Source organism: Oreochromis aureus, linkage group 11 (genome assembly GCF_013358895.1).
Source record: "Oreochromis aureus strain Israel breed Guangdong linkage group 11, ZZ_aureus, whole genome shotgun sequence".
Lineage (NCBI taxonomy): Eukaryota > Metazoa > Chordata > Actinopteri > Cichliformes > Cichlidae > Oreochromis > Oreochromis aureus.
This window is the reverse complement of record NC_052952.1, coordinates 10,485,833-10,513,046: the sequence shown is the minus strand read 5'-3', so window position 1 is coordinate 10,513,046 and position 27,214 is coordinate 10,485,833. Positions and strand designations below refer to the sequence as shown.

Sequence of the window (27,214 nt, the reverse complement as noted above, 5' to 3'; positions counted from 1 at the left end):
AGAAGAAAGATAGTTATAAAAATGAAGCAAAGGTCCCCCCACTCCATCTGAATGTGAGATTCTAAGAAATCCCAAAGCCAGCAGAGCAAATTTGCTCATGCCAACTCATTCTACAGTGCAAGGCACAGCAAAATGAAAATGGCTCAGCATATGTTTGAAAAATGGCAAGCTTGGAGCAAACAAAAAGCTGCAGATGGAGGGCTCCTTTTCATTTAAGGATGGTGTTGGCTTCTATTGCCACAGGCCAGAAACATCGCTCCTTTCAGGCCCGGGGACTGCTTGAGCCACACTCTCTCTCGTCTAAATCCAGGCCGGCTCCTGTATGTGGGCAGATGGTCCTTTGATCTCGTTTCCTCAGAGATCCTGCCCTTTCTGCTCATCACCTATTGTTTCCCACTAAACACACGGCTACAAAAAATCTCTCTCCAATCCACTGTTCACCCCTGCCGTCTCCCAACACCTTAGTCTTTCAACCAGTTCCCATCTGCTGTTACTTTCTCCCTCTCGTTCACTTTTCTCCCAGTATTCTTCTGCAGCCCTGTCTAACTTTCAAAGTCCAGCGTGGTCAAACATTTATGCTTGTGGAACCCACAGAAATAATGATGGTATGCATCTACTTGGGCATTTTTTGAGCTTGAGCAGCTGTGGCACTGTCTCGAATTGGATGCTAGATGGGTGGGGAGGTAGAAAGTGTCATTTTGGCTGCACCAACCCTCAGCTGCACCTGAGTGGGCAATCACCCCTCACAAGTTAACTGCTACATGATTTTAAAATCAAACCAACATTGCAGCACTAACTCATTTTTAAACAGTTTTGGGGAAAATTCAGCTCTGTTTTCATTTTAGATAACAACGTTATCTAAAATCAAAATACTAAAGATGCGTTTAATTCATCCTTTGCTATACGTTTATCTGTACTTCTCAGTTTGTAAGAGACTGTCTGACCCAAACAACTTCAACAACCGTCCGTCTACGGTTCTGTTTTTACAGTTGATTACTGAATTTTTACCGGGGAGACAGCGTAGGGGTTTCAGCCATGTTTGCTTGAAACACAACACAAAGCTATCAGAACAAGCTGCACGGCTGGCTACATTGATTATAAATGTGAACATTATACCATATGAGCAATAGAAGACGGGGTTTCTGCCAGTGTATTACAAGCCCAGGGGGCTGCTAGGACTAAGCATTTTTTTATGCAAGTCTAAGGATTTTTTAATAAGTTAGTGAATGTATCTTATTAACCTACTGTCGCCATTAGCTGTTTTACGTCCAAAAACCTATAAAGGAAATTTAAAAAGGAAATAAAGAGAAGCAGACATATGATTTAACCTTATACTGTTTTACCTGTTCCACTGTTATCTGTCCACTAATCATGGATTTTGGCTTTAGCTGTCTTTGCCTTATCCAAACAACGATAATTGTGATTCAGTGCTCTCTTGGTGGCAAAAGCTGTAAAAGTGAAAAATAACAATCTCTTTCTCTGTGTCTCTGTTGCTACCTACTGATGCACCTAGGCCAGCAAAGCTCCGCTTTTCTGTCTATGACTCACATTGTGCGTTATCCAACCTTGCACACCCCTCCACCAACACCACCTGGATAAGCAAAATTAGAAAAGTGCAAGAAGATGACCAATACCAACCTCCAATGCAAATGCTGTGTGTAAAGATGACTAATGAATCTTTGTAGAAACCAAATTTGACCAACATTAAACATCATTACTTACGAGCGTAGAATTATCAGATATGAGAATATTTGCCTTAATTAAATTAAAATTGGTCACTGCAGTGTTAACCCTGAGGGCGCAACACAGAAGATGGAGAAAGTACCACAATTTTCTTTTGCTCAATATCTCTGCAAGTCAGACTATCAACACACTAACATCACATTTCTTTATTTCTGTTATTGAGATCAATAGAATTTATAGCTTAGACAATATGTAGCAGTTGCCAGATCTGAAGGAATCCCACAAAAAAATCTTCATTCTCCATTTAGTTCCTGTGAAGCTAACATATTGCTACTGTAGGTATTTTTCCATATAGATCAATTATAAGTATGTGTTTAGCAGCTAGCACTGCCTTTTTTAAAGCAACAATAATGTGTGAAACAGTCACAGGGAATCAGAGCTAAGTAGATATGAGTGGGATGGCATAAAAGTCAAAGGCGCTGAAGGATTGATGTAAAAGAAAAAAAGATAGAATAAACTCCAAGCAGAGAGGCTATTCTAATTGTGAGTTACTGCTTCTCCTCCCAATTGCCCGTTTTGATTCCTTCAATCTAAATTGTCTCAGGACATTCATTAAACCAGGCAGTGAGACAGCAAACAGGGACAGCATGGCAACAGGAGAATATGGTCTATTGATACACTGTCATTCTTGCTGCCAGCAACTGTCTAACAGAATAAAAAATTAGGCCACAGAAAACCTTGCTTCTTTAAAACATTTTTGTGCCAAATAATGTGAGTAGACAGGACTAAACACAGTTCTTCCTGTCATACCTTTTCAACTCTCTACTATGCAAAGTGGGACTTGTCCACTTGCCCTTGGCAGGATTTTTCAGCCCAGCTGAGTGCTAGGTTGTCCTCTACAGTTGGAATTGATTTGAGAATAGCCCAGTGTCTCCGCCAAAAGCTGCTGCTAAAACCCTAAAACCCTAGTTTATATTTTAACCACTGTAAACGTCCATTGTTCAAAATGAACTGAGAGATGATAGAGCTAAAAACAAAACCGACCAAATCCTTTATATGCCTTGATATTTTCATTGGTGCCGTCATGTTTATTTGCTCACTGAATCGTACTCCACTTCTCCCATAATTCATTTTAAAATCTAAAATAATGGAGATGGGCACAGTAATGAAATGACCCGCAGAAATATCAATGATGGAATATCCATCGCATCTCTGCACCGATTATAAATCCTCTTCATATACCTCGACCCTGTTGAACATGCTAAACATGACTAGCAGCTGAGTAAATGCGAGACTTAGTATAGACATAGTAACTGCCTTTGCATTAACAGTGGGATTATTACAAAGGAAAAAACCTGAGGTAGTGTAGAAAATTATACATGAGTTCTTTCCCCTCTATCCGTGGGGGTGAATATTTCTAAGCAGAAAGACAAGTGTTGTATATCTGATCAAAGTCAAGGGGAGAGAGGCTTAATCCCTCCTCAAGTAGCATTAGATAGCTGATGCCGGGGATGTAAATGAGCTCAGCTAAAGCAGTCCTAATCCTCGCCACCATCTTTAAGGAAAAAAAAACAAAACTCTGTCACCTTTTTAAAAGCAAGAGATGCTTTTTCGTTTAATCTTGAGCATGCTCTAATGATTTGCAAAGGAACACATTCAGTGCCTCGTATGTTGATAAACCTTGTTGGCAAAGCGTATCTTAATTTCTACTGTGCATCCCAATGAAACACTGCCAGTAAATATTAGGAAATCAGTAAGGAATTATCCACTTGAAGCCTTGAGTGTTAATGAGTTATAAATGCGGGCGTCTATTGCATGCCTACAGGAAGTCCTGTCCATAAATATTGGTGATTAATGTTGAATGATTTATGCCATGTTTATTCTTCAGCCCACAAAAAAAAGACAAATTACATCTTTGTAACTATCAGGCTTTCACCCGCGTTTTCTTGCTGCCACATCCCGAGTTGGATTATATTCAGCAGTGATCAGAGAGCGCTGTGTTATCATGGAAACCACTTCAGAGAAAAATCATAAGGCTGCTATTAAAAAAAAACCTTAGGATCCTGTTTTTATGTCCAGAGAAAATGGGATTTATTTATTTATTTTTTCTTAGGATAACCTTTCTCTATGATAATGTCAGTGATGCCATTTGCCACAGTGGCAAGCTCGAACATAAACACACCGCAGGGATGACAACACGTGGTTTCTGCTCACTGTAACCATGCACCTCAAGACCTAACTCAATTTACTGTTATCTACTCCGGTGTGACTCACTGCTGTATTTTGATATTTGATTGATTTATATGTCATATTTCATCATGCGAGTCCCCTAGGCCCTGGCAGTCATTCTGTATAATCTTGGACAATTGTGGTAGATATATTCCTCCATGTTTGACGACAATATGAGATCACAAACATGTTTTTTTGTACTGGTTGTGCATTTGCAATTTATTTACGCCATTTAGAGGTGGACCTTGGGGCATGCGACATGTGCTTCGCTTTCCTTTTTTACTGTTATTTTCCCCTGACTTGCAAATTGAGCATCTATAATATGGTTGTTTCGCTGTGATGAGTTTTTTAGTGATCATTGTCAGCTGTTGAAAAGTTAAATTGTAATCCATTTACTGTCTGCTGCTTGAGCAACATAAAATCAAAGGTAGTGTGCATGTTTGAATGAAATTACCCAACATCCCCACAGGAATGAATAAAATTCATTTTCATCCTGTAGATCAGATACCCATGTTGTCATTGTACCTCCTAATGCATCCCAAATACATGCAGTCAGTTTTAATGGATTTCACAAATACTGTTTTTATGCGGCCTTGTCAGACTCTCAAGCTTTTTGTGTGCTTATAATTTTCACCAATTTTATAAATAAGTGTGTGGTCTAGTGGTCATTTCATAATAACTGTTCTTTTCTGTGTTGTTGTTCAATTTTATACCAGTCTGTGTAGCAGAAACACTTCCAGAGCACAATACTTCTCAGTGCCAGACACACGCTATAATCGACTGGTAAACAGTAAATGTTTTCAGACTCTGCTTTTGGAACGATGGTAGAAATGATACACATGTCCTCCATTATTCGTTCTGCTGGCCATTTTCCATAAGACGTGCTCAAATACATACAGGCAGAAGCTGCTGGGCTCGACATCTGAGCAAACCTCTAATGTCAACTCTGACTAGACCCACCTCGACTGCCAATTCTTTAAAAATACTAGAAACTAAAGGACAATGCATGCACACACCACAGGACTGAAAAATGGCTTCTTCCCCAGAGCTGTCAAACTGTTAACAAGGGACCCTGTCTACACCGTCACTACAACATACACACACAGAAATATACACATCCTGCCTCCTTCAGTGACTTAACTTTCTACCATGCAATATTCTCATTTGCATATTGCACCAACTGAACTGTGTATTGAAGTCTTTACTGACTGAAGTTGTGCAGTATGCTCCTGTGCTAGACATTGTATTTTTTGCACACCTAACTGCACTCTTATCTCCACACCAAATTGCACTCTTTAATGCAGGGGTAGGCAGTTAATTTTCCCACGGGGCCACACAAGAAACTGGGACTGCCTGTGGTGGGCCGCACTGCAGAAGTGAGTTCAGTTAAGTTGGGGCTTCCACAACACGTAGCCCTGTGGGGAAATTAAATACCCACTCCTGCTTTAATGCAACTCAATAATACCTGTGACTTTTTTGGATTGTTTTTTATGAATTTTTGATACTTTGACAGTGCCATCGTAATAATGTGGTACAGTCTTCCCCATCAGTGCAGTGTTAACATTTAGTTAAGTTCCTTATGCATTATTTCTGTGAAGGTTCTCAGTCATCCAGGTCATCTTAATCTAAGGAGCTTGGAAAGAAAAGTGTCTGGACTTCTTTAAGTTTCTTGAAGACATTTCACCTCTCATCTGAGAAGCTTCTTCACTTCTAAGTGAACAACGTTGCTCCTAGTCATTGTTTTTAAGACCAAAGACTAAAACAATTCGTTAAATGCCTGTGGAATTTAACCATAGCTAACCAGAATATAATATTGCCATCATAGATACTGTATGTATACATTCATCAAATCCTTATCAGGGACCTGTGTAAATATACAGTATCACTAAAAATATCCTGGCTGTATAATAATATACTGAATTAGGATTTACCAAGGATAATTATATGCTTAGACAGAGATTCACTGTTAAAATTTAGGTAAATAAATTAAATTGAGGTAAACACTTTGCACCAAATTCCTCTTTGACATTGACATCTTCTCTTATATTTCTTTCAGTCTATGTCAACAAATCATAGCCCCATCTCATCGTCCACCATGCACTCTGATAATAGCCCTGATAATAACTTAGTATCACAGAAAGAAAATATTTACTTCACTTTTGAATTGCTGTATAAGAAGTACTGTGTAGTAATTCTGATAGAGGTCTGAACGAAGAAAAGAAGAAAAAAATAGATACTTAAAACTTTTCTGAAGCTTTAAGAAATTCTTGCAAGTTTCCAATAAACTGGAAAATAAAAGAAGTGATTTGTATTAAACTGTAAGAATTTTTGAATCATTTTGAATTTGATTGAAGTGCCCACTGACTACTGGGGAAGGAAGGAGCCTCTAAGCCTTCCAGGATGTATTAAATTCAGTACTGAACACATTCAAAAACTCACAACATAACTCATAATTATTGCCATCACCGCCACGCTAGAATTCCATTTAAAGGTGTGAACATCATGTAAAGTTACGAGAATAAATTCATCCCTTAAAGTGGAGTGCAGAACTTTAGCATATAAATGAACCTCCTTTATTCAAGCTCTTGCCAAACAAGTTCACACAGTACTGATTAAGCCAATCAACCTCAGGTAAATCACTTTGTGTTTTACATTATACCAGATTCTGCTGTCTGGGGCTGTATTCCCACGCTGGTGCACCAGTACTGATGCATTTTAAATTAATCAGCAATGATTGCGACAGAGACTTAGCAGACTACAGATGTTGCCGAGGAACTAGTAGTGCGGCAACTTGGGAGCAAAGTCTAGGTCTGAAATATCTGGGAAACCTTGACAGTGTTTATGTGATTACTATCACTGCCAGTAGGGGGAGACAAAAATTCCACCAGTCAAAATTAACTTTGTCTTTCAAAATCAAAAAACTATTTTTATGATACTGTCAGCTGTGTCAGTGAGAGCTGGTATATAAATGACTTTGACAGGTTAACAGTAAGGTAGAAATCAGCATGTAGAAAACACGTCTTTATCTTAAAGATCCTATTATGAATGAGGGTTAGTTTGACATGTGAAGATGTTTGCGTTGAGGCCTGCTGGCAGAATCTTCCTCTGACATTTTCATTTTCCCCTTCCATGCCTGTCTTGTCTCTCCCCTGTCTGTTTTTGTTTCTTATAGAAACCCAGTGTTTCTTTCATTCTTCTCTATACTCCTGTTTGTTTCCCTTCTCACTTATTTTTTCCCATTACATGTCCTATACCCTCTTCCCTTCCCTTTCATTATCACAGGCTTTTCTGACACTTCCTCCTAGCTCTATTTTCTTTGATGGCCATGGGGATACTTTATGCAGCCCTCCTGTCTATCATCAAGGTTAAAATATGATATTGCTCCTCTGGTCAGATTCAGAAGCACTTTAATATCATTTTAATTTCAGTCGATAGCAATTACTCCACAGGTCTGTGGGGCACTCTTTGGAATGTCATCTTAAATACATTTAAGAGATACGCCATATGCCACTCAGGGTAAGTTTTAGCATGATGGAGAGTATGATGACTTTAATCCAGAAACAAATGTCTTTACAATTTTTTGGCATTACAAGGCTGCTGGCATTCAGCAAATGAGCCTAAACCAAGCTTACCTATTGGGATAGTCTACAAAGTCTGCCCTTGATATGAATCGTACATGTACAGTATCAATTTTCCAATTACTGGCCGTCTCATAAAGACTTTGATCAATTGCAGTAGCTCTGCTAATGTGTCAAAAGGACATGGATCAAACTAACAAGCAGCTCGTGCTCATGTCTGCACACCCCCCCGTCTTCATCTTCTTTCAAATTTTTATACATCAGCTTCCTTGTTCCTTGACCAATCATGTAATGCAGCATACAGGAATGTTCCAAGGCTGGCAGTTCTGACAGCCCTGTGTGGAGCACTGAGCCATCAAAGGTTTCAGCTGGCACAGCTGAGTGTCACATATTAGTCTTAAATGATGTGAAAACTGTGAAAGCCCTGCCATCATTAGAATTCTTTAGGGAGAAGAAACGGATAGAGGGATAGAGGGGAGGGTGGTGAATAATAGCGAAAAGTGAGAGGGCTCAGAGGAGGGGAATGAAGTGAGAGATGGAGAGATATGAGAAAGAGTTGTGGGGGGAAAGGGACACGGAGTGAAAGAGAGCGAGCCACTGTTATGGTAGACAGCATTAACATTCAGCTGATGTGCCATGCACCCCACATTGGATTTTTCTTTTTTTTTTTAACTGCATTCTAAACTCTGTTTATGACCACTTTTTCTGTTTCTTTGTTTTTTTGACATATAAGTGGGGCTCAGAGGGAGCAGTGATGAGTTTATGACTATCAGAGAAAGCGCAGGAGATATTTAGGATATTACCCCCTTATCGTGACCAAATTAGTACCCATCTAATTTGTAAATTATTCTGCTCAGTCACTCAACTAAATGTTTCATGATTCTTGCCCTCATAAAGACAACACAGCTGACCTTTTAATCTTGCGATTCCTGTCATCGGCAGTCCCACAGTTGTGCTGAAATAAGCTCTACATAGTGGATTTGACAACCTGTGAATGTGTAGAAACAATTATGAGTTTAAAGGGCCCGCACAGCTCCACTTGCTACTTCTATCAGTCCTTCTCTGGTTTGTATTTATCTGAGAAGACAGGTACAGATGTTTTATGCCTGCGGTCACATTTCCCTCATGCTGAACTTTGAGAAACAGGTCTAAAATAACCCAGAGACCATGTGTCTGTTCTTCTCTTACCCCTCCCCGACCGTTTTTTTCTCTTTGGTGACTGACAGCGGAGGACACATGCGGTGGCACCCTGAGGGGCTCCAGCGGGCTCATCTCCAGCTTCGATTTCCCCAGTGGTGAGTCCCCCAGCACTGGCGGAAGCGGAGGTGCTGGGGGCCTGGGCAGCAGCGGGGAGTGCAAGTGGACCATCCTGGCAGATCCGGGAGACACTATTTCTCTGGTGTTTACTGAATTTCAAATGGAGGAGAAGTCAGATTATCTGGAAATCGAGGGATCTGAACCGCCGACCATCTGGTGAGTTGACCTGCGTGGAGGAATGAGGGTGGGAAGTGCTGGTATTTCATCAAATGAGCATTTAGTTTTTTTATATTAAGAGTCGTACCGCGACAGGTGGTGTGTACAGTATGTTTGGTGTTGACAAAGTGTTAAAAGAAAAGTGTCTGTGATTTGTGTGAGACAAGATTGTGTTAGTAGCATTGGAGGTTGGGTTTCCACAAGTTTTAAGGTGTGTAATATATTTTCTAGAGCACATTGTCTTTCTGCAAAGAAGAAACAGGCTTTAGTATTAGAGTAAAACTGTAAAATCATGGCACATTTATTACTTTTATCATTATTCATTTGCGCTGCTAGTACAAAGTCAGGTTTTATTGACATGAAACTTAACTAAGTAATAAAACATTTTTTATTTCTGTAGAATAATATCACATTTAGTCTTTTAGTAGGCTTTACAAGTCCACAGCTGCAGTTACAAACCCAGGCATATTGTCTAAGGGAAAAACTCCCCAAAAATGGGCAAAGAAATACTGAGAGGTCCAGTAAATGTTTAGGTTTCGAAGGGGCAATTATAAAAATGGAACAGAAAAGTAGAGCACCTGCATTTTAAACTAAAACAAGCAAGTGTGTTGGTCATTCTTCCCAGTCGGAGTTTTACTTTTTAAGCTTTTTATTACACCAGAAACAGACATGAGTACAATCAACAGTAGCTGCGTAGAATAGTTACACACACACACACACCAAAAATACACAAATTAAGTAGACTGTACTAATGTATGACATATAACCAAAACTTCAGCACCAGTAAAGCCTAAAGCATCAATAAAAGTTATTGTCTAATGGGAAAACAGGGGTAATAATACTCAAGCAAAACATTTGCAGCCTGAAATAATGACATCCAAGTCATTTAAATTCATTTAGTGACACCAGCTCCTTAAGTTTCAGTTGAATTTGCAGCTGATTCCACAAGGAAGGAACTGCAAATTTGAATACTCTTTTTCTGAATTCAGCGCAAGTGCGTGTCAGTAAGTAAAATGGGAGCAGACCAAGAATAGTTTTAAATCAAAGGATATACCAGTGGTAAGTGTTCCCTTTAACTTATAAGCTTATAAGCTTGTGTAAGCAGTGGCTGCTAAAATTCATCCACTGGCCTTAGCCCACACAAGCATTTTAAATACAAAATGGTTGTGCTGTGCTGTCGTACCATGTGTGTGTGTGTGTGTGCGTGTGTGTGTGTGTGCGATGTGGCTTGTCTGAGGACCAGACGAGCCACATCACATAGCTCTGACAGTGACATGCAGAGGTGGGAGTGTGATGATATGGGGCTGCACAAGTATAAAAGGTGTTGGGGAGATGGCATTGATAGATGGCGCCATGAATGCTTGTGGATATAGCAAAATACTAGCTGACAAGATGACTCCCAGTCTCCAGAAGACTGGCAGAAGAGGAATATTCCAGCATGATAATGATCCAAGCACACTGCCAACATCATACTAAAGTTTCTCTTTTTTAATATATTTTTGGGGGGGTTTAGCCTTTATTGAAATAGGATAGCAGAGCCAAGACAGGAGAGCTGAGAGAGAGAGACCAGGGGAAGGCACACATTAAATGTCCTTGGGGGAGATTCAAACCCAGCCTCTGCATTACCCTTACGATATATGGATTGCCTGCTCAATCCAGTGAGCTAAACTGGCTCTGTACTAAAGGTTGTAAAGAATTAAAAAAGCAAATCTATGACCTGGCCTAGTATGTTGCCCTACTTAAACATCTAATGGGGTAACTCACAGAGAATGATAGAACAACACAACCTGACCCAGGAAATCTGACCCACCATAAATAAAGGTGGCCCTGTACTGAAAAAAAGAAAGATTTGAATGTCTGTAATGAACTTTTGCACTATTTTGGAGCCTCTGTTTTTCATATAGGTGATCTAAAACGCTAGCTTTAGTTTTACATACAAGCTAAAATGCCACTTGGCACAACAAGAGTATTTAATATAGTAATCAGATCACATTTAATTCAGTTTAAAAAAAATTCCAGCTGGGCAATTTTGTGCAATACAATGACTGGACAATGTTTTATTATAAACAAGACAAAAATGATATGGGAACTGAGAATAAATAAGTTTAGACTGTAGCTGTAAAGACTGCAAGAGATTTGCAACTCAAAGTTTATTCCAAAGAGAGGTTGATGCATAGTAAGATGAAGCTGTATCGCCTCAAGATATTTTCTTAGTTTTTCTGATAACAACTGGGCTGCCTATTGACATCCTACAGCATGCAAAGGAACAAAGGTTTGTTATTTAGGATGCAGAGATTGTGAAATCCTGGGGAGATATAAGCTTGAAAATATCAATTTGGCCAATTGGCCATTTTTTGCTTATTGCTTATTCATTTTTGTTGCCATTCATCCCTCCCTTCTCTGCCAGCAACCAAAGAAATCTGTAAAAATAAATAAATAAGTAAGTTATCAGGTTTAATGATACAGATCCATGAAATTAGATCCCATATGTAAAAACAAAAACAAAACACTGGCCTCTGCCATCGGGGATTGTGATATTATTTATGGATAAGCTGATGGCAGTCAACAAGGTGATATTGGTCAATACAGATGTTCTGTTGAAACATCTGTGCACCCTTGTTTATATGCATAGTTATGCATTTTATAGAATGTTCCTTTTAAAACAGCTGCGTGTTGGAAACATAGAAGTGATAAATATGCCTTTAATGAATTTTCATAGACAGTTGTTGGGAAAATAAAAGATTTTAAATATGCCTCATGGATCTGGAACGCTAAATAAATTCACAAATTTGCTGTTGCTGTAATTCAAATTGCACACGAATGAAAAATCTTTGACAGAGTTTTGTTTAGACAGGATTTTTTCTGGTTTTCTGTAGATGTTTAATGTAGAAATCACTCTTAACTGAAACAAGGAAGTATGAAATTGGTTTAACCCCTAACCTCAAGGCTAAGGTTATTCATCTCCTTTTTGTCCTGTGCGAATGGGAGCGTGCGCCTGCTTTATTTGATCCTGCCAGGCGTTAATTATAATTGGCTCAAAGAAAATCTAATCAATCATCAAGCTAGCACGCTTTGTTGTCCCTTAGAGTTGTCATTCTGAGTCGGAGAGAGCGAGAGAGGCAAACACTGTGTCAGTGAGAGACCGAGTCAAAAAGAGAGGTGCTCTGGGTGTGGTGATGACTGCTAAGTATTGTATGTTGACGCAGCTAAGAAGAGTGTGGCAGGAAGCCGATACGGGATGACACTGATGTGTTTTGACAGGCCATCAGGTAACCCTCTTCTCATAGGTGTAAAAGCTCCAATTTTAACTCTTTCACTGACAGAAATACGTTTCCTTTTTAAAGGTTTAGAGCCCCACTGGAAATGCTTTGTGGGGTTTTTTGTGTCTTCTACTTTCCAGCTGAAAACTAGTGTGAAGTGAACATACTCACCTTTTTATTACTTTTTTAAGAGAAAAGAAATAAATGCACTTAATAAATACAATTTTTTTTAACTTTTTTAAATTTGTCAAATCTTGTAGATTAACATTTAAAAGACAGATTTTTATTCATCTTTATTAATTTCCTATGAATTTTCAACTTGAAGATGCTAAGCTATGTCTGTTCTGGGTTATTATTGGGGTTTAGTATGCAGATGGATAAATGCTCACTTTTAGCATGTTACAAAATGATTAAACTTCATAATAGCTCTATTGATCATGATCTACAGGGCAAAGATGGAAAGTCACCACTATCATTAAGGGGGCAAATTTTGCTTGCTGACAGGCCAGGTTACACCCAGCGGGTGTGGATGCACTGCGCAGAGGTTTATTGGATGAGGATTTGCATTATTTGCCGTGTATGCATCAGACACTGTTCAGTAAACAATACTTTTCAGACACAGTTTTGAGAACTATTGCAGAGAGTGAAGCTCAGTCAAGAAACATTAGACATTTTGGAAAGTCTGTTTTTTCCTGATTGCATCATGGTCGTTTTGTGCACTGCCGGGATTCTCTGTCTGCTCCTTTGGCTGGCTTTTCCTGTGCCGTGTTACACATTTCTACACCCAGCATGAGTGAAGCAAGGCTCGTAAAACAAGGGACTTAAGAATAAAAGCGTTTAACAGAGGCTGTACGTATAATGGTAATAAAATGTATTTTGTAATAGTGTAAATCTGACATGTCTTTTATAACCCATGTTTCATATAAATAACAATTTAAATAATGCAGAACCTGCATTAAACTCTGATAATTAACATCTGTTAGCCTTGTAATGCAATAAACACATTTGTTGTTTTTTTTAAATAAACGGTGTAAATTTTCCAACAAAAAAAGGGGCTTTTTTACATTTTTTTAGATTATAACATCTTCCACTTAAATTAAATTACAGATGACATTTTTACATAAAGAACGGGGTGAACATTTTTATAACTAAATATGTGCAATAAACTAAATCTACATGTCACATAAAATCTCTCATGAACATGTCTCCTTTTGGAGACTCCTCTATTGAATACTGGGCGAACTGAGACATTAATTTAAGGGTATAAATTTATATTTTTCTATAAGGTAAAATCATTTTCAAAGCAGTAACTGAATTTGTAGCGGTTTCTCTCCTGTGTATGGTGACCATGCATCACTTGAAACTCCAAGATGATGTTATTATACGTTACAAATGTCAGAGGCTGTCAGACAGAGTTCTTGTTTTAAGCCCAACAATCCAAGTGGGACCCAGTGAGCTTGAGTGCAGCGGGGGCAAGAATTTTAGAGAGATGGCTTCAACTTCGCCAGGTAAACAAACAGACAAGCAAACAAACACGATTCAGTGCGAGCGATTCTCTCGTGTCTATAAAATTCATTGCTTTTGCTCGCTCTCTTTTATGAGTGTCTTTTGAATGTGTGCAAGGCCATTGGACAGGCGAACTCTCAAACATCCTAACATATAGCACCAGCTGCAGGCAGAGACAAGTAAACTGTCAATTTACCCTTGAGGTTTACAGCTGCTTAGCAATGATTTAGAGCCTGAAACCTCAAACTCTGCAAGATTTAAGATTGACTGTTAGCCTTTTTGTCAGGCAGAAAGACTTGAAATGGCATCCAACTTCTTATCCTCCCTTGAACCTGTAGCATTACATATTAATATTAGGCTATTATATCCGAATATAGCATGAATATAAATGTGATCACCGAAAGGTAGTGTCAAATTTAGAAACCTTGATCCTGGATAAGTCCTGCATTATACCCAAGACAGTGCAGGTCAGAGAAACATAATTCACATTCAGATCAATTCATATTTTCCACATCTCTGTAATTCCACGTGTATAAATTGAAAAAACAAAAAACCTCTCAGTTACCCCTTGTTGTCAACCACCTTCCTGTAAGTGAATGTAGACGTTATTACAGATTTACAGGATGGTTGGAAATCCACAGTTTCCAGGACCAAGGAATGAAATGTGTTTTCCTGACACCTCTTACCAGCTTTTATCCGTTTATCAATTGAAGATTTCTATCAGATTTCTGCAAATGAGTTTATTGATTCCATCAAGCTGGGGAAGTTTGATGGGAGGCTACACATCAATCACCATGAAAATAGACAAACGCAAAAAAAAAAAAAATCTGACAAAAACCAACACTGGAGTCTGGCAAAGCCAAAGAAAGCAGTTCTTTGTTATTCTTCTGACCTTTAATATGATTGTTCAGCCCTGTTCACAAAGGGCAAAAACAACAAGCTGTAGATTACACGTCAGTCATTATTCCAAATGTAGACACAGAGCATAAAACCTCCAAGGCTTTGCAAATATTACATACAGTTTTTGCTTATAGAGCATACTGTTAAATTAAATTTTTTTTAACATCTACTTTTTTTCACAGTTTGAGCCCTGCTACAGTCTTTGGTTAGTCAGGTAGATTTTTTTTTCTTCCTTCTTGGTTCACAGACTATAGCCTTGCATAGCGGCTAAATGCTTTTCAGAGAAAGATAACTATAATCAAATCAGGTTAAGCAATTAATGTGAGTAGTTGCCGGGTATACACCAGTCCTGTTATGAGAAACCAGTGTGGTGCGGGCCAACAGGCGCCAATCTGCTTGAGTTCATTTCCTGAGCCGTAACTGATGAGGGAGCAGCGGAAGTGATGGAGAGCAACAGCTTCTCCCTTATCACATAAAACATTCCTAGAACTACTCCCTGTTGTCAGATTTTATAGAACATATGTGGGAGGAAAAGATAAAAATCACCCGGGAGTTCCTTTTTTCATAAGTTTGATTGCTTATTATCTGTGGTACACCAACATCTAACCCTCATCTCTGTGAAACAAAGTGAAGACCCCAGAGGTTTCAGCTCATTGCCATGGCCTCTGGGCCACGTTTGGCCAAAGTACCTGCACGCTGAGACTTGTTAAGTTAGCTATTTTGATAAAACTGCCATGTTCCCGTCGGCACTGTCTTATCAAATCATGCACATTTTAGTCATTTAGTCATGAGTGCCTTGCAAACCTATGAAACAATAGGTCTTGGCCCCAAATCAGCAATACAAAGTATGTAAATTTTGGATAATATCAATCACATAAAAAACACTGCCTGTATGCCAAGAATTAATCTCCAAAAAAACATATTGTACATCTATGAAGGGAACAAATGAGCAGCCTGAGTGAGTCAGAGATAGAAAGGCAGTGCATTATGTGAGGAATCCATTTTATCCCCGTTGGATTTTCTCATCTTTCTCACTTTGCCTGCATTGGAGGAGGTACAATGAGAAAACAGTAGACAGCACTCACTTGTTCTCATCTGTCTTAAGGAGACTGGGCATCCAAGTTATTTATTTGTTTCAATGACAGTTACATTAACGAATACCTGTGACATGCATCAATGTTTTGCAAAGTACCACTGAATTATTTTGCACAAGCATCTGGCTGCTCTTAAAAAATGTATCGCTAACTGGACAAACAAGGACAAGTGTAATAAAAAAAATATGGAAGAAATAATAGAATGCAGATAATATATTCATCAGTTGTTGCACACATATATATATCAGTTGCATACAATGTTCAATATTTCTGCAAAAAAACAAAAAGCAAAAACCCACATATAGGTACATAAGAAATGTAAGATGCTGCGAGGCTTTTCTTCCCTGGCAGCCTTCAGCTTGTGAGCACGTTTGTGTTCATTTGGGTGTCTGTCCTCACTGGGAACAGCAGCTTGAGCGTGTGGTGAGGGAGTGTGCAAACCAAGCATCGCAGGAACTATATCACAATACATGGAATGTATTTTCACATTGTACCCGCATTTCTTTTTATAGCAGGGAGTTATTGCATAACTTTAATAGAATGGCTTACTGACTTTGATGCACATTCTTGCAAAAACTATACTCACTGGAGCAAGATATCTGCAAGGTGCCATTAAGCCTTGATTTACTGTTGATGGCGGATCATGTTTTACTCTGTCTGCCAACTCTCCCTTTGTGACAACAGTATATTTGCTTCCACGGGCTTTAAATTTGTAACCCCACCGCTACTTCTGGATGGGTATAATTTTGTTATATCGATCTATTTTGTTTACACACTTTGAGCAGAATTTTTTTTTTAATAATTTGTAGCTTCACTACAAGAAACATGGCAGCAAAGTCTTCTGCTACAGCTGTTTGAAAGCTGCTCTTTTTCATTCTGCCTGTATATTAGTGCCATTAGCATTTTATCAATGACGCATTGCGCTAAAAGGTCAGCTTTTGTGTGAAAATCAATCACCCTTTAACTTCCCTCTTGAAGCTGCCATCATCTCCCCGTGTGATTGATAATTTGGGTTAAAGAGGTCAGTATTCAAAAAATTCATCTAGTTTGTGCGTCAACAAAAAGTAAAACCAAAGAACAACAAAAGCATTCAGCAGCCTGTAATCTGCCTGACACACGTTTCAGTCTGAGGTAAGGCAGGTCACGTTTAAACAGCAGGGACCAGAGGTGTAATCAAAATAAGGAGAAATCAAATGCCAAGTAGACTTACTAATGCATTTATTAAATCTGCAATGGTCACCAATTAGTCACCTTTTTCCTTTCACTTTTCTACATCACTGTGTTCCTGCCTCTTTTTCCAACTGTCACTTTCATTTATTTTTCATTTTACTTTTGTCTCTCTGCCCCTTAGGTTGCTTGGTAGTAAATGCCAAAGAAATTACGTAGCCAAACCTTAATAAAAAAATGACTGCACACACCTTAAGACATGCAGCTGGGTGGGCACACATGCAGGCACATAAACTGTGGGTTTGTGTGAAACGCATTATTTTTCATGAGAGAGCCAATTTGGGAGCACAGGGCTCGACTGTCCCAAGCCCTTGTTTAATAGCTACAATGGCATTGTGTGCTATTGACTGCAGTATGACAGAGCATGGTGAAGTGATTACAGAGCAATAGAAAAAAAAAAGCAGGTTAGCCAGACAAATGAAAAGGTCCAGCAGCTATAAGCCTCTATGATTATAGAGCATCCCTGATGCTGTGGCCAAGCACAGAATAAAAGCTCTGATCTAAAACCAGCTGAAGACACTAAAACAGATGTAGTGAAGACAAACAGAGACTTTGAGTCACGCAAACTAGTTTTTGCAACACCACTACAGCACACTGACAGCACGTGTGCACATAGGTACACTCACATTTTCTCTTTGTGCTGCTTTTTCCTTTACTCCCTCACATACGTATTTACATATACACAGTCAAATTACTGCCAGATTTCTTAGATTTCGTTGTTGGGTTTTATTTTAAGATCACAGTTTTTCTCTCCAGGCATGACATAATTAGCAGATGTTAGTAGTAGATGATTCATTCAGTGGCCCATCCCTATAGCTGGTGCGCTGCAGATCTCCCATTCTCGTAAAGAATCTCGTAAAAGAAAATTTACAGCTTTTTATTCATGGTTTTCCTAATCCATATGGAAATGCCCTATAAAGACACAATATAATGTATATACTGTAAATAGGTGTCTTATGAGGGACTCATTAACTAACACTACAGGGAGTAAATAAAATTAAAAAGCAACATTTTTTTTCTTGTTTTTCCTGTTTGTTTGACTTTTTACACACAGGCTAACTGGAATGAATATTCCAGCACCCATCATTAGCAACAAAAACTGGTTACGACTGCATTTTGTGACGGAGAGCAACCACCGCCACAAAGGCTTCAGGGCTCAGTATCAAGGTAAGACATGATTGCTTCATTTGCACATCGTAATAGAGGGCCCCCTACATGAACAAAAGGGTTCGTCGTAGGAAAAACACTGTAATTACAAAACATGTTTTTGATCTTTGTTAACTGAATATCAAACACTTTGATTAATATTCTCTGTAGAGGGCATGAAGGCTTTTTCTGCTTTAAATCAATGACTTCAAAGCGCCTTGTTAATCAAATATTTGAGAGATAAATACTGTATATATTCTCACCCTCGCAAAACTACAGCTCAATAGTCTCTTACACTCTCATTGTTTTATAGCCTGACTTTAAGTCAGTGTATGTGCTGCATGGACTATTTGCTGCATATACTTAACCTCGAAGTGTAGCCCCAAAACGGATCTGAAATCTGCTTGTTCACTATAAAGCTCTATACAAACATTGAATAACATGCATGTGGCAAATCGTTGTAAACGTAAGACAAGCATTCATTCAGGTGCATGAAAAGCCACCTTTGTCATCTCCTTTTAATTACTATGTAGTGGTCAAGCAGTTTTTATGAGTTTTCATGTGAACAAAGATATTTTTAAGCAGACAAGCACTTAGAGGTTTTATTAAGCAGTGTGCTTTTAGGCATGTATCAGTTCTCATCGAATCAGCAAATAGATTCACCTCCTTTCTTTTGTACTTGTGTGGAAATAACCAGCTGACCTAGAGTGCAATTCAGAGGAGAGGCATTGTCCCAGTACTTTCAAATTCAAATAGCCTTGTTTTTGCTTGGTTTTTGCTTGATACACCATTTTACCGCTCATGGCTGTTCTGTTAATGATGACAGCCACTTGCATCACCTGGCTTTTGTTCGCAATCTGGCCCCTGCTGTGTTTAATTAGACTTTCTTTAGATAAGTAGCATTGCAGTCCTTGGGCTGCTTTTTGATTCTGCATGGTGTGTGTGTGTGTTACCCCACTACAAGCTATAACCATTAAATCTGCTCTGACCAATCAATTTCCATCCACCGTTTAAAATGTCTGAGTGATATCAACAGGCAAACATAATAAATAAATAAATATATAATCTAGGTTTGATTGAATTGCCAGGGCAACCCTTTAGATTGCATCATACCCTTCGGACAAATGCCTTTTGATAAGAGGATGCAGAGCAAAAGCAATTACAGTTTGATGTTCTTCATAGGACCAAGTATTATCCAGAGAAAGAAACACTTGTACTGTATCTTCTCACATCTAATACTGTAACTTCTTTTATCTAATGAACTCTTTCTATTGCTCTCGACCAGTGAAAAGCTCTGGAGAGCTTAAATCCAGAGGGGTAAAATTATTACCAGGAAAGGACAACACTAACAAACTGTCTTTGAGTAAGTCTTTTATTTTTCTTACGCAACTGTTTTCATTGTTTGGATTTTTTGTTTATGGAGGGCTTGTGTTCTGGGTCTTTGTTTTCTTTCTGTCGCTTTTCCCCCCCTTTTTTTGCTGCCTCATTCGATGAAGGAATTAAGCTACAGTACTAGATTTTGCAGAAGTGCAGTCTCTTTTTCTTTCTGATGACCTATTTCCCCTGCTGCCCAGGACTTCCTCCCCTGTCAGAAACTTACTGAGCTAGATCAGGCCTAGTTAGGTATATTGCAGCAAACCACTAAATATGATCAGCTTCTGTCAGACAAAACTCCATCTGTCTCATTCAATAGAATGTAATGTGTATGTAAGCTACACATTACACAGACTTATGCCCATGTACTATGTGATCTACACACATAGCAGTAGTCAAGGTTGAGTGACCGCTCACTTGTCAGATGATTTGTGTACACTTAGAGCAAAGTAAATGCATTCTAATTGCTCGCGGAGCTCTGTCATTAACATAAATCTGGAGCAGAATTCCCTCTAACTCAACAGTGTGCTAAACACTCAGATGATAACAGGTTGTAATCTTTATTACCTTATGTGTCATAGATTCTGCACTGCATGGAGACATGAATAATGCAGTGAGCTCAAGTCTTTTCTATGAGACAATACTGTATATCATTTCAGAGACTGCGAGGAGAATGCTCCGTACTGTACTTGTGGATTTACTCCGTATAATTGAACTCATAACGACATTATAACCTGTGGCGATTAAGTTCAAAAATGAATGAACTTCCTCAAAGCAAGCAACATGCCATTAGAGCGCCGCACGCTAAAACTGAAGGGTCTCTCTGTGTGTTTGGGGTGATGTCTTGTTGCAAATATTGCAGCAGACCTCAGTGATAATTATGCAGCTACATATTTCATGAGTTTAATTTCCAGTGCATGCAGACATTGATGTACGGATCAAAAGTCAGAACACACAAGCTGTTTTCCTTCCTCTAAATCGCCTCTCTGCATTCTTTCCATGGTAAAGGCAATATTCAATATAAGCCATATCTCCAAGGCTTTATCTAGTCTACGCAAATTATTATTATGTATGGAGGGTCTGACTGAGTGATTATTGTTGCTCCTGCAAGTGATAGTTGAAGGTTATTTAATCCTCTTAGTGCCTGTTGGACCCAGATAGATTTTCCTCTATTTTGTTTAGCTCAGGTAAGAGTGTTGCGTTTACCCTTGCCACTCACTGTAATATCACGAAACACAACAGCACTGCAAAAAAGCTGTCAGTTAAAAGTCTCTGACATTTCGAGATGAGGTCAAACCGTCACGTGTCAGAACTTTATGATTCGTGAAAGCGAAAACCGTTGAACATGCAGGGTTATCGGCTATTCAGGTGCTTGCTGTTGCAGTGGGTGTTTTCTGAAAACACTGGGCTTTAGCAGTTCAAGTGTCTCTCTCACAGTGTTCTTGGTCCTTGTCTTCTCTGCTTAGTGAATGAAGGAGGAATCAAACAGGTGTCTAATTACTGCCCTGACCCAGGGGAGCCGGAAAACGGCAAACGGATAGGCTCCGATTTCAGGTGAGTTGTTGTTTTGGAGCTCAAGCGAAGGATACGTAGAGTATGTGCGAATGTGTGCTGAGGGATATTGAAATGAGCGCTCCGCTTTCAGTACTATAACTTGCGCCACATGACTGCATGTCACGAGTTTTTACTGTCACATTCTATTAAGTCAGCAACAGGTGTGCACATAAACTAGTGTTAACCAGTTTATTCTCCACCTGCTGCAGATTTCAAACATTCTTTCTGTTTTTTTACTGTCATTTTAGTAGATTCTCAGTCTGTTGGCTATAATCTTCTTGTTAATATTGTGCAATTTAATTTGTCTCAGAGCCCATTTAGCAAATACAATATTTGCAGCAGACATACCAGCATAGGAAAAAGATAACAGGGAAAATAAAATGATCAACTTTCAGTCTTTTTACTCTGTTATGTGGCAGGCTTTGATTTTTTTTCAATCTTATCCTGTTATGTGTACATAGGGAAGCCCAGTGTAGTCACCTGTGACAGTACAAGTCCATTGTCATTGCCTCGCGTTACCGCATCATATACACGTTTCTTTCTAAATGAATGACCTGAAACAAATAATGAATTTGATATCTCATCAGGAGTCATTTTTGAGGAATTGATTGCTTTTTTCGGGTGTTAATGGTGTTTGCTATCTTCTCAGCATCGGAGCAACTGCTCAATTTACCTGCGATGAAGACCATGTGCTGCAGGGTTCGAAAACGATTACCTGCCAGCGCGTTGCCGAAGTCTTCGCTGCTTGGAGCGACCACAGACCCGTCTGCAAGGGTGAGCGGGGCTTCCGATGAGCTAATAAAACTGTTTGATTAAGGCGGTGCCTCTGGATATAGGCTCCATGCAGATAGAGGAAAGTTCATTTCTGTTAATTATGTATGAAAGCCTCTTCTGCTGCACTCTGCTTTTCCATTCCAAAATGCCCTCACTGTTTTTCTGTGTTTCATAATACCTGGAGCACCTTTTAGAATTTGATTAATGGAAATGTGGCTAATAGACCTCCTCTCTACTTGTGCAAACAATATATTACCTTTCAGTCACATTACAATGCACGAGTTATTACTCTGCTTTCTGAGCGCCATTTTCATCAATATTTATTGTGAAGTTGAAATTAATTTTTATGGGTCATTTAGTGATGTTTATGCTGTGTGTCCAGCACAGATCTTTATATCTTTTCTATCTATACACAGACAAGTATACAATGATAAATATGTAAAAATGCCGTTTGGCCCGAATTTTTGGTCACTGAAAGTACAATGAAAATGTTTGGTTTGACCTTTTTGCCTTTAAAGCTGCACCAATTCTCCAAGGTACACTTACTGAGAGATTTTAAATCAGCTTTCCAGATTGGAGAACTTTATGAACTAGAAAAGTTTGAGCTGTCTCAGTTAAGATCAGGGCTCAATGGGGATCACACACTGTGCTGGAGGACTCCTTTTTCTTCATGTTTCTCACGATGGTTCTTTATTGCTCGTGTTGGGGGTTATTATGTCATGTCATACTGCAGAACGCACTTCAGACAAGTCAGTGATAATAGCAAAACATTTAAAGTGCCAAAAAAGTTGCACAGACTGTATATCTTCTCTGCTTTGATATTCCTCTTATACTGTTGCAGTGAAAACCTGCGGGTCGAATCTACAGGGACCGTCGGGGACGTTTACATCCCCTAACTTTCCTATCCAATATGAGAGTAACTCACAGTGTGTGTGGATCATCACTGCCAGTGATCCAAACAAGGTAGGAGAACTTGTACACTGTCCATTAAACATCCACCGCTATTGTTACAATGGTAACAGTAGCGGTGGATGTTTGACGTGAGGATCCAATAGTGACAAGCCTTATTATCCTGGCTTTTTTCCGCAATTTTATTTTGCGTTGTTAAAATAGCAGTAATGTCTGATACAGAAAACTATGCATTCATATTCACCTTTCCAGTGCACAGTTTTGTGTTACCTGCTCACCTCTGCATTGGAACAAAGCAGTTACTTGCAAAATATAAATGCAAGATACAAAAGGTCAAGATTAGAAGCCCAGTGAGGCTCATGATTGCAATAATAAGAGTAAAGGTTTTGTGTAGTGCCAACCTGCAATTCCATTAGGGTAATAAATAGTAGACCAACACTTGTAAAATTTACCTCTGAGTAATCTCTTTGCACTGCATCTCCCTCATTAGTTATATTAAAAAAAAACCCACATTATTTTGTTGCTCCTGAGCACCATTACATTTGTACTGTGAAAATAGTTCCTTCCCTGTAGAGCATTTGGCGACGTATATCCTTGGAATTTTTGGATCTGTGTTTTATATGCATCTGTTTTTTTTCCAGGGTTACCCAAGTTAGGAGGGGCTACGTAGAATATGCATATATTTCCATTTTTACTTTCTGTCATTAATGCACATTGCATGCAGTGAATGGCATTTCAGTTCTCACTAGATTACCAGCTTGACTGTGGCTGTTGGCAGCCTAGCGATTCGCTTCATTCATCTGTGGTCATGGAAATGGGGAGAAATAATGATTGATTGAGACCAGCTTTTCCCCAAAGTGAAGAGGTCAAAGCTGTTTTCCAAATGGTCATTACTGCTCTCCTACATAAATTTGTCTCTCTGTTGGTATTCTATCCAGTGAGCCATATACACAGGGGTGTCGACTAAGTGCTTTCCTGCTAATAAATAATAACTAACCAACTGACGCTCATTCAGAACTCACTAGGACTGGCAAGTGCCATAGCTTTGTGCCACTGTGCACTCTCCTAGGCAAACAAGCCATTGACTTGGCACTGAAACTTGGTCCATTAGTGTTATTATGGTAATTATGCTTATTTGCGTGTCGTAATGAGGCTGTTATACATACATATTGTGCAGACGCTGCCCAACCCGTGGCCAAAAGAACGAAGGCTATGGATGAGCAAGCGGCCATCATATGGTTGTCATCAACAGATGTGACACTGGTGTCATTACGGCATCCTTCCTTTCATCACTAATCCGTGCAGGCAAAGTGCAGGCTGAGATAATGTGGCATGTTTGTGTAATGTCTCTGCAGCAGACATGATTATTAGTGTAAGCAGCTGTTGCCAGTTTGATCTTTAAAAATGTCATCTTTTGTGACGCTATGTACATTTGTTAAGAGGGTAAAAAGATTCACCAGTGACAGCCGACAAAGATATCTCAAGGGTAAATGCAGACAGGCAATTAATAATTTCATATGCTTAAGTTTGCTTTACTCTGATTGGTTCTTAAAATTCGATTTGTGTTCTGCAGTGATGCTGCTGTCAGTTTCTATATTGCTTTGAAAGATGCTCGCGGTGTCCTTTGTCTATGCTGCACATCCCCATTAACATTCACTCTATAAGCCTTTTCCTATAAACAGTCAAAAATCTGATATGAATTGTGTTTTATATTTTCCTTCTGTTCCCCCGAACGCCACTGTTGATTTAAGTTTTCGGGTAGTTTGTGGATATTTGATTAAAGTACCAGAATATATTGTATGTTATAGCAGCTATGTGAATCATGAAAATAGAAGGAAGCGTCTTCGGCTTTTATAGCTCTGCTTGATCAAACATTGAGCTGTCCTCCTGTGCAAATGTATATGACATTACATGGAGTTTCTCTGTGTAGGCCTGCCTTTTGCAGTTTAGCTACGATATCTTCAGCAACATTTTCCCAAAAGGCAAGTTATGGAAATGAGCAGCTATGTTATGAATATCATAAAAATTAGATGGTGGGTTATTTGGTAATAAATCTTTAGAATAACTGCTCATCTGATGGAGAGGGTTTGGCCTATTTAAATGAACGCAATGAATAACATTGACTGGCGGGGTTAGCAATGTCTGTCAGGAGACCTCTCTGTTTGAATCACTTTAGTGTAAACAGCTTCCACAGGCCAATGGCGGACTTTCAGCTTCATGGTTTTGTTGAAATGTATTGAAAAATCTAAAAAAAAACTGTTGACAGAGAAATTGACTTCTCAGCAAATGTACACAAACTATCTGCAGTATACCACGCTGGCTTACTTTATATATATGATTCAGTAGAGTGTTCTCAAATGTTATTGAATGGTGTAAGGAGGGCTTTGCTGTTTGCAAATTCACAGTCGATCTTAGACTGTCATAGTGACTTTGTGTTTTACAACAGGTCATTCAGATCAACTTTGAAGAATTCGACCTAGAAATTGGGTATGATTCCCTAACTATTGGAGATGGAGGGGAAGTAGGTGACTCTAAAACAATCATTCAAGTGTAAGTATTTCATAAACTACTTCACTGGATAGTTTATTTTAGCATAATATTGCTGTCAAATCTTTCCAAATCTTTTTGTGAGTCGACATTAAAAGAAATACTTGAACAAAAGAATCCTTGAACCAGTTAAATGACTCCACCACTTCAAGTGTGGCTTACTTGTTCAAGTTACTTGTGTTTTTTATCTGCGTATAACAATGTTTGTCTTCTAATCTGCTTAACGTTGTGTGATGAAATGTTTCAAAAGTGAATTTTGATCCCACACTGGCTTGTTTGTCTTATCTGCAGGCTCACTGGGAGCTTTGTCCCAGACCTAATTGTCAGCATGTCCCATCAGATGTGGCTTCACCTCCAGTCTGATGAGAGTGTTGGCTCAATTGGATTCAAGATCAACTACAAAGGTACACACACTATTGTGCTGATGCCATCTCTCACTGTCTGTATTCAAGTCTGTCTCTGACTGTCTCTCACTAAAGCAACAATTTTATTTTCCTGTCTGCCTTCCTGCTGATCTGTCACTCCTTTATCTGTCTACTTCTTAAAAAAACTTCCTTAACCCAACTTCCACACTCTTCAACTGCACCTATACAGATAATCTTAAAGAAAAAAAACTATCTCAGACTACTTTCCTTGACTTAATCCTCTGCTTTCCCCCTCCCAGTTCCAATCTCTTTCTCACTTACTTCATCTGTCCGTCCCCCTCTTTTCTCTTCTCCGCAGAAATTGACAAAGAGAGTTGTGGCGACCCCGGTACACCTCTGTATGGCTATCAAGAGGGAACTGGTTTTTTAAATGGAGATGTTTTACGCTTTGAATGCCAATTTGGATTTGAGCTCATTGGGGAAAGGATGATCACCTGCCAGAACAACAATCAGTGGTCAGCTAATATCCCCATCTGCATCTGTGAGTCCCATACTTGTTTTTAATGACAGCGGATAAGCAATTACTTATGTGCTTGGAAGGTTCACAGTGACACTGAGCTATTTGAGAAATAATTACAGAGTTGTTAACTGAACATGCAGAGCAGTGCACACAGCACATTGTGTGAAATGGGAAGTTTTTGTCCAAGCTTGTTTTTTTGGGTTGTTGTTGTTGTTGTTGTACTATTTAACTGAACTGGAGAAGGTAACCTGCACTCTACTGTTTATCGTCCTATGTCAAGGCAACCCTCTCCTTGTAGTTACATTCCTAACCTATCTCCATAACAAAAAACTAGACTTCTGTTCCTTCGATTTAACTGCCTCCTTTGGGACAGTGTGCAGTATTCCCATGCACCTATATTCATATATGTCTGTACTTTTGTACAGTTCTCTGTTCCGTCCTGCTTACAGTTTCATGTTTCTCAAGCTACTCAGCGCCCTTGGGAGTAAACCTGTCTCCAGTTTGCTGAGCTACTTATACAGTACTGACATTGTTCTGTACAGATCTTTGTGCCTGGTCCTGTTATGGCAGATTCTGCAGTGTAGACATGTCGTGTGGCCAGTGAGAGTTGCTGTAAAACAAATTGCTTACTCGGGATATATAACTGAGGTTTTTGCCCTCTCTGTCACACAGTTCCCTGTTTCTCTAACTTCACTGCGCCCATGGGGACGGTGTTGTCTCCAGACTATCCAGAAGGCTACGGGAACAACCTTAACTGTGTTTGGCTGATTATCTCTGAGCCTGGCTCCAGGATCCATTTGGCCTTCAATGACTTTGATTTGGAGCCTCCTTACGACTTTCTTACTATCAAAGATGGGGATCAGTCAGGAGCCACAATACTAGGACGCTTCTCAGGGGCTGAAGTTCCTTCCCACCTGACATCCAATAGCAACGTTTTGCAGCTCGAGTTTCAGGCCGATCACTCGATGTCTGGGCGAGGGTTCAACATTACCTATAGCAGTAAGTGGCTGATCAATGGGTAAATGAAACTAAAAGAAAGAGAAAGGCATTCACCCTTTCCCTTTCATGTTTAGGG

At 39.2% G+C, this 27,214-nt stretch overlaps 1 protein-coding gene across 9 annotated transcripts in view; it reads left to right on the top strand.

Moving 5' to 3' along the window:
- The window catches only part of LOC116322598 (CUB and sushi domain-containing protein 3-like), a 228,863-nt gene that overhangs the window by 61,338 nt on the left and 140,311 nt on the right, over positions 1 to 27,214 (top strand). For 8 of the 9 annotated variants that reach the window (XR_005614833.1, XR_005614834.1, XM_039619520.1 and 5 more), the window contains 10 exons: positions 8,717 to 8,963; positions 18,005 to 18,117; positions 19,382 to 19,459; positions 20,937 to 21,024; positions 21,674 to 21,798; positions 22,640 to 22,761; positions 25,154 to 25,257; positions 25,546 to 25,658; positions 25,978 to 26,160; positions 26,812 to 27,138. Coding sequence is in view for 7 of the 9 variants with exons in the window: in XM_039619520.1 (XP_039475454.1) it covers positions 8,717 to 8,963; positions 18,005 to 18,117; positions 19,382 to 19,459; positions 20,937 to 21,024; positions 21,674 to 21,798; positions 22,640 to 22,761; positions 25,154 to 25,257; positions 25,546 to 25,658; positions 25,978 to 26,160; positions 26,812 to 27,138 (1,500 nt within the window). In the remaining 2 variants the exon portion in view is untranslated. The remainder of the gene's footprint in view (positions 1 to 8,716; positions 8,964 to 18,004; positions 18,118 to 19,381; positions 19,460 to 20,936; positions 21,025 to 21,673; positions 21,799 to 22,639; positions 22,762 to 25,153; positions 25,258 to 25,545; positions 25,659 to 25,977; positions 26,161 to 26,811; positions 27,139 to 27,214) is intronic. The other variant, XM_039619517.1, reaches the window with a different exon arrangement.